At 47.6% G+C, this 7,708-nt stretch overlaps 1 protein-coding gene across 1 annotated transcript; it reads right to left on the reverse strand.

Moving 5' to 3' along the window:
* Positions 1 to 2,964: 2,964 nt before the first annotated feature.
* Positions 2,965 to 7,279, reverse strand: LOC139385984 (extracellular calcium-sensing receptor-like). Its single transcript, XM_071131301.1, has 11 exons — positions 7,050 to 7,279; positions 6,651 to 6,942; positions 6,219 to 6,461; positions 5,959 to 6,057; positions 5,475 to 5,790; positions 5,219 to 5,391; positions 4,837 to 5,067; positions 4,212 to 4,335; positions 3,924 to 4,117; positions 3,528 to 3,806; positions 2,965 to 3,414 (listed from the first exon to the last, which is right to left on the reverse strand). The coding sequence occupies exons 1-11, from the start codon at positions 7,277 to 7,279 to the stop codon at positions 2,965 to 2,967; spliced, it is 2,631 nt and encodes an 876-aa protein (XP_070987402.1).
* Positions 7,280 to 7,708: the final 429 nt, after the last annotated feature.

The following is a 7,708-nucleotide window of genomic DNA, read 5'->3' on the forward strand; positions in this document are numbered from 1 at the left end:
CTAATTGTGCCTCTGATGGAACCTCTAATTGTCCCTCTAATGGTGCCTCTAATTGGACCTCTGATGGGGCATCAAATGGGGCCTCTAATTGGGCCTCTGATGGGACTCTAATTGGGTCACTGATGGTCTTCTGGTGGCATAGGGAGAATTCCTTGATAATGACCTGAGGCCCTGATAGCTTACTGGACCCAGAATGCTGCTACTGAGGCCCAGATAGCTTACTGGACTGTGGTGGTAATTCTACCCGTTGTGGTGGTGCTATTGGGTAGTAACTCTACACGTTGTGGTGGTGCTATTGGGTAGTAACTCTACCCGTTGTGGTGGTGCTACTGGGTAGTAACTCTACCCGTTGTGGTGGTGCTACTGGGTAGTAACTCTACCCGTTGTGGTGGTGCTATTGGGAAGTAACTCTACCCGTTGTGGTGGTGCTACTGGGTAGTAACTCTACCCGTTGTGGTGGTGCTACTGGGTAGTAACTCTACCCGTTGTGGTGGTGCTATTGGGTAGTAACTCTACCCGTTGTGGTGGTGCTATTGGGTAGTAACTCTACCCGTTGTGGTGGTGCTATTGGGTAGTAACTCTACACGTTGTGGTGGTGCTACTGGGTAGTAACTCTACCCGTTGTGGTGGTGCTATTGGGTAGTAACTCTACCCGTTGTGGTGGTGCTAATGGGTAGTAACTCTACCCGTTGTGGTGGTGCTATTGGGTAGTAACTCTACCCGTTGTGGTGGTGCTACTGGGTAGTAACTCTACCCGTTGTGGTGGTGCTATTGGGAAGTAACTCTACCCGTTGTGGTGGTGCTACTGGGTAGTAACTCTACCCGTTGTGGTGGTGCTACTGGGTAGTAACTCTACCCGTTGTGGTGGTGCTATTGGGTAGTAACTCTACCCGTTGTGGTGGTGCTATTGGGTAGTAACTCTACCCGTTGTGGTGGTGCTATTGGGTAGTAACTCTACACGTTGTGGTGGTGCTACTGGGTAGTAACTCTACCCGTTGTGGTGGTGCTATTGGGTAGTAACTCTACCCGTTGTGGTGGTGCTAATGGGTAGTAACTCTACCCGTTGTGGTGGTGCTATTGGGTAGTAACTCTACCCGTTGTGGTGGTGCTACTGGGTAGTAACTCTACACGTTGTGGTGGTGCTATTGGGTAGTAACTCTACCCGTTGTGGTGGTGCTATTGGGTAGTAACTCTACACGTTGTGGTGGTGCTACTGGGTAGTAACTCTACACGTTGTGGTGGTGCTATTGGGTAGTAATTCTACCCGTTGTGGTGGTGCTATTGGGTAGTAACTCTACCCGTTGTGGTGGTGCTATTGGGTAGTAACTCTACCCGTTGTGGTGGTGCTACTGGGTAGTAACTCTACACGTTGTGGTGGTGCTACTGGGTAGCGCTTTCAACCTGATGTAGCATGTGGTGTGACTGTGAACCGAGGTAGGGACAAGGGGAGTGCTTGTGACTCCAGGGGACTCTGTGGTTGAAAGGCAGGGGAGAGATGGAGAGAGGAGGAAAGGATGGATGGAGGAAGGAGAGATGGGGAGAGGAGGGAGAGATGTAGAGAGGAGAGGCTCCCACAGTGGGTAAGCAGACAGTGTTAAGAGGGAGTGATGGGGAGTGGAGAGGATCCCACATTGGGTAAGCAGACAGTGGAATGTTTCTGTTTTCGTTTTAGTGTATGATGAGGAACATACACACACACGCACACACACGCGCACGCACACACACACACACACACACACACACACACACACACACACACACACACACACACACACACACACACACACACACACACACACACACACACACACACAAACACACACACACATAAACACACTCACACTGACTGAGTGAGGAAGGAATCATGTGTAGGGGGTCTAAGTTCTGTCAGACAGACTCAATACTAACTCTTCCAGCATGAGTAGACACTAAGTCATCTTTATTGGTATTGTTCATATAGACGTGTTTCATTATGACACTTTATAAGAACACATTCTAATATTAACAAAGTAATATAGTGAAGTTAGAGCAGGGAATTAATATGTCCAAACAGAATGGACATTCCTCTGTTGAAATGAATATCAACGAGCCCCAAATCACGATGTGAGAATGTTTAAGTTAATATTTGGACATCATGTATTTCATGGAAGTTTCTAATTGGACATCATGTGTTTCTTGGTGGTTTCTATTTGGACATCATGTGTTTCTTGGTGGTTTCTAATTGGACATCATGTGTTTCTTGGTGGTTTCTAATTGGACAACATGTGTTTCTTAGTGGTTTCTAATTGGACATCATGTGTTTCTTGGTGGTTTATTATTGGACATCATGTGTTTCTTGGTGGTTTCTATTTGGACATCATGTGTTTCTTGATGGTTTCTATTTGGACATCATGTGTTTCTTGGTGGTTTATTATTGGACATCATGTGTTTCTTGGTGGTTTCTAATTGGACATCATGTGTTTCTTGGTGGTTTCTATTTGGACATCATGTGTTTCTTGGTGGTTTCTAATTGGACATCATGTGTTTCTTGGTGGTTTATTATTGGACATAATTTATTTCTTGGTGGTTTCTAATTGGACATAATTTATTTCTTGGTGGTTTCTAATTGGACATCATGTGTTTCTTGGTGGTTTATTATTGGACATAATTTATTTCTTGGTGGCTTCTAATTGGACATCATGTGTTTCTTGGTGGTTTATTATTGGACATCATGTGTTTCTTGGTGGTTTATTATTGGACATAATGTGTTTCTTGGTGGTTTCTAATTGGACATCATGTGTTTCTTGGTGGATTCGATTTGTCCATCATGTGTTTCTTGGTGGTTTCTAATTAGACATAATGTGTTTCTTGGTGGTTTCTAATTGGACATCATGTGTTTCTTGGTGGTTTCTAATTGGACATCATGTGTTTCTTGGTGGTTTCTAATTGGACATCATGTGTTTCTTGGTGGTTTCTAATTGGACATCATGTGTTTCTTGGTGGTTTCTGTTTGGACATCATGTGTTTCTTGGTGTTTCTCTCTGGTCTCAGAAGGATAATGTAACACTTTGGAGCAAACAGACAGAACAGCAGCCCAAAGCTGGAGGCCAGGATGGCAAAGATCTCTACAGCTACTGTGTACTTCCCAGGAGAGCTGACGTAGGCAGGGATGAAGGAGATCCACACGGCACAGAAGATCAGCATGCTGAAGGTGATGAACTTGGCCTCGTTGAAGTTGTCTGGGAGTTTCCTGGCCAGGAAGGCTAAGAGGAGACAGAGGGAGGCCAGAAGGCCGATGTAGCCCAGCACGAGAGAGAAGCCGACCACAGAGCCCACTTCACACTCCAGGATGACCCTCGGGCCCCGACCCTCTCTGCCCCTCCTCTCAGAAGGTCGGGGTGGAGCTAAGGCCAGCCACAGCACACAGATCAGCACCTGTGTAAGGGAACGGAGGTGGATGGAAAACTAGTTATCTTCAAAACAAATAATATGGTCAATGAAGGAAACAACTACATTCCCATAGAATATAGTAAAAACTAGATGTTCACCTGGATGAGTGTGCAGAATGAGATACCCATCCTCTGCTGGGTGGGGCTGAAGTATCTCATCAGGTTCTCTCCAGGCAGAGTGGCCCTGAAGGCCACCAGCACCACCACAGTCCTGCTGAGCAGACAGGAGATGCAGAACACAAAGCTTATACCAAACAGGGTGTGTCTCAGCATGCACGTCCATGGCTTCGGCTGGCCAATGAAAACCAGTGCACACAGGAAGCAGATCTTGAGTGACAGCAGGAGCAGGAAGCTGAGCTCAGAGTTGTTTGCTTTCACCTGGAACGAGACAGAGAAAGATAATTTACACAATGACATGTCAAAAATCCCATCATTATATGACACAATCTCGTCTCTGTCCATTACCTCTATATATGATCATATGATTCAACTCACCAGGGCCGTGTGACGGTGGTAGAGGAAGGTGGCCAGGGCACCGGCTGTGAGTGTTGCCCCGGAAACTGAGATGACAGACAGGATGACGCCCATGGTGTCGCTGTAGGAGAGGAAGTCCTCCAGCTGGGGGATGCAGGCCGTACGATCAGGGTTGGACCAGAACCGCTCTGGACACCTAATACAGTCAGCTGACCCTGATAGAGAAGGAAGAAGAATGAGGACTCCAAATCAGGACCAATCAGGATTGAGGAGAAATATGAATTGGAATCAGAACAGTTGATAGACTACCTGTTGTGTTGCTGATCTCTCCCTCAGCACAGGACAGACAGTCAAAGCAGCACACAGGCCTCCCCTTCTGTACCGCATGCCTGGTACCAGGGGGACAGTCAGCACTGCATACAGACACAGGAACCTATCAGAGGGGGGAGAGGATGAAGCCATCATTTTCAAAGTCATTGCTATTATCATAATTATTTCACAGACAGGCAGGCTTGCTGGACCCCTCTGGGGATTATGTCAGGAAAATGACCAGTTGCGCTGCAGTCTAAGGCGCATATGAGTGCAAGAGGTGCAACTACTGTCCCTGGTTCGAATCCAGGCTGTATCACATTAGGCGGTGATTCAGAGTCCCATATGGCGATGCACAATTGGCCCAGCATCATGCCAGGGTTGTCTGTCATTGTAAATAACATTTGTTCTTAACTGACTTGCCTCAATAAATAAATGTTAAATTAAAATAATAGATGTCGATGTCAGAGCTTTCACTCTGAGGTAAATTCCTGTTATCCATTTGGTCTACTTTATGTCTTTCTCTTTTCTGTATGGTTGCCTCAGGGTGATAAAATAAAAAATTATAACGCACGCACACACACACACACACACACACACACACACCAAACTGAACAGTTCTCACCTCATCTCCGCTGCCCCCACCCCACACCACTTTATCCATGTTGATGTGAAACTGGTCGTCCAATCCTTCAGAGGACAGAAAATGTCCGACCTGGACAAACTCTGCCGTCCCCTCGGGGGTCACATGCCAGTTGATGATGTCATAAGAGGCAGGCGGATCACCATTCATGTCGAAGTGGAAAGATTCCCCCACAGGAGTACTGAAGTTCACTCCCCTCAGATAATGAACAATCTCAAATAGAAAAGGGCATTGGAACAGGATTAAGAGTTAGAACCAGTTGTGGCTTTTGTTTTTTAAAACTCAAACCTTACAAAGTGTTTTCACTGTATCCTGGAAACATTAGTGTTCTTAACTTGAAAACAGATCCACATGTTATTCTCACCTGGCTGGGCTGAAGCTTCCTGATATCAGGGCACTGTCCACCATTAAAGACTCCATCCCCTGGTCGACAGGCCATCATATCCTGTATGGCGTAGGCGATGGCGTACACAGCCTTGTACACATTGTAGCTGGCTCTCAGCTGAGACACGTCAGCATACTGGCTCTCCCCCTCACCTAGGATTGACACTTTATTTTACTGAGATAACATTGGGAACCAGGACTAAAAAACAGAGTTTTAGGTGTAAAGTCTCCCTCACGTATGACCTCTGACCCAGTACACTGTCGCCTGGACGGCAGTGTCACGCTGGGGTCAACCCCCAGAGAACACCCAAACATCTCCTCCCACAATTCCCTCAGGAAGGTGTCGGACTTCTGGTAGTCCCCGTCTGGATGGAGGCGTGTTAGGAAAGGTCCCAGGCCGGGAATGTCAGCTTTCTTCAGTGCAAAACCGATTGTCCCGGCAAGAGAGGGCATGTTTTTTTGGGAGGCGATAGTAGAGTAGGTGACCCAGGCCTCTGAGGCAATCCACTGCTTATCTGTAATGTTCTGACGGACAACCTCTTCCATCAGGGCCTGGAGAATGAAATCGTTAAAGAGATCTAGATAGTCAAGATGAAATGCATGATTATCAATTAGGAAATGATTGTGTCTGTAAAGGGCATCAAGACATGGTAAGACACAAGGACACTGCTACAGCTGTGTTACAAATCATTAACAATACTCTGACTGGTAACTGCTCACCCCTGAATGACCCGTGAATCCTACAAATGCCACCACCACTCTGGCAGTAGATCCTTTGATGGTATCCACTATGTGCCTGATCTGTCTCTTAGACGGTACCTTGGAGATGACCATCAGTGAGAGAAAGGGAAGAGAGTCAGAAAAAATCAGAGAAAGCGTATATGTTAGATTAGAAGAGAGGGGGAGTCAGAGTGAAAGAGAGAGAAAGATAGAGCAAAAGAGAGAGTGTACATTGTCAGATCATCAGAGTGAGGTCGTACCTTGGGAATGACCTCAGAGTAAGCGACACACACCCCAGATCCCTGGAGCTCTTGGAGAAGCAGCTGAACCCCAAACTTGCCATAGTCACCATCCCCTGACAACAGCCCCACCCACACCCAGCCCAGCTGACGCAGCAGCTTGGCCATGCCCCGAGCCTGGAAGGCATCGCTGGGTACCGTACGGAAGAATGAGGGGTACCTCCAGGTGTCACTCAAACACGCACAGGTGGCAAAGTAACTCACCTGGGAGAGAAGAGAGTGAGAGAGAGAGAGAGAGAGAGAGAGTTAAGGATAATTATAATTTGTAAATGACTGAGAGCAGAGGGAGAAGGAAAGTAAACGTTAGAGAGAGAGAAATCTAGATAGAGATTGAAATGTACTGTGAAAAGAGTCATCATCTCATCCCAACCTGTAATCCAACCCCTGCCTCACCATGGGTAAATCAAACGGCCCGATGGTCTGTGCCACCACGATGGAAGCTGAGGAGCGGGCATCCCCGATGATGACGGGAACCTCAGGGGTTGTGCCACATTCTGTGCCCACCACAGAGGCCTCCTTGCCGGTCACCATGGCTAGGGCCGCCCCCAGGGTGGTGCCCTCTGACAAGCATGTGTCAGATGCCAGGAACCCCAGGTTGAGGTTAGGCAGGAGGGCTGGGTCACGGTTAATCTCCTCCACAGCAAAGATCATAGTCTGGAGCCAGCGGTAAGCACGCTGGTTGAACCTGACAGACAGAAGAAAGGAAGAAACAGAGAGATGAGATAACTGAATACACATTACCTTCAGGTGAAAACACAATGACAAAAAGCTGTTATCAAACAAGCTGCATACATTGTACAGGTAGAATTTCCCTTAATGCTCCTGAACTCCTGCTCTGGTAGAGGGGCTTCTACATGGATCGGGAACAGGCCACCAATGACCACATCTCCTGCCCGATAAACACTGCCGGAGACGGGCTTAGCTTCCAGCCTACAAGCCCCCTCTCCACCTCCATCCAGACCCCAGACAGACCCAGGGACATGGAGACAGTAGAGCAGCCACAGCCAACCACACAGGCTCATCGCCTGGAGAGAGACAAGTCTGAAGACTGGGAGAGTTCCGTCACCTGTTGGAGAGAGACCAAACCAAGAACTTGCAGACAGAACACTCTGTAAACAGAACGATATTAACAAAAAGTGCCATCAGTGAAGATATACACCACAGACACCTGTAACCAGATGTGAAAAAACAGTGATTGACACACAAAATCTTGTTCTACCTCTGCCCTATCTGGCAACAGCAAGCCTTATCCTGGTGAGCCAGACAGACAGAGAGAGAGAGAGAGGATGAGTGTCTGTCAGTCTGGCATCTCCTGCAGAGAGTGTGAGAGTGAAAGAGGGAGAGGAAGAGGAGAGAAGGGGAGCTGCTGATATAGGGAGAAATGAGCCCCCGGCTAAAAAACAAGCACACGGTGCTTGTAGGGAGGACGGGGCAGGAGGGGGTTAATTGGG

Source organism: Oncorhynchus clarkii, chromosome 27, assembly GCF_045791955.1.
Source record: "Oncorhynchus clarkii lewisi isolate Uvic-CL-2024 chromosome 27, UVic_Ocla_1.0, whole genome shotgun sequence".
Taxonomy (NCBI): Eukaryota; Metazoa; Chordata; class Actinopteri; order Salmoniformes; family Salmonidae; genus Oncorhynchus; species Oncorhynchus clarkii.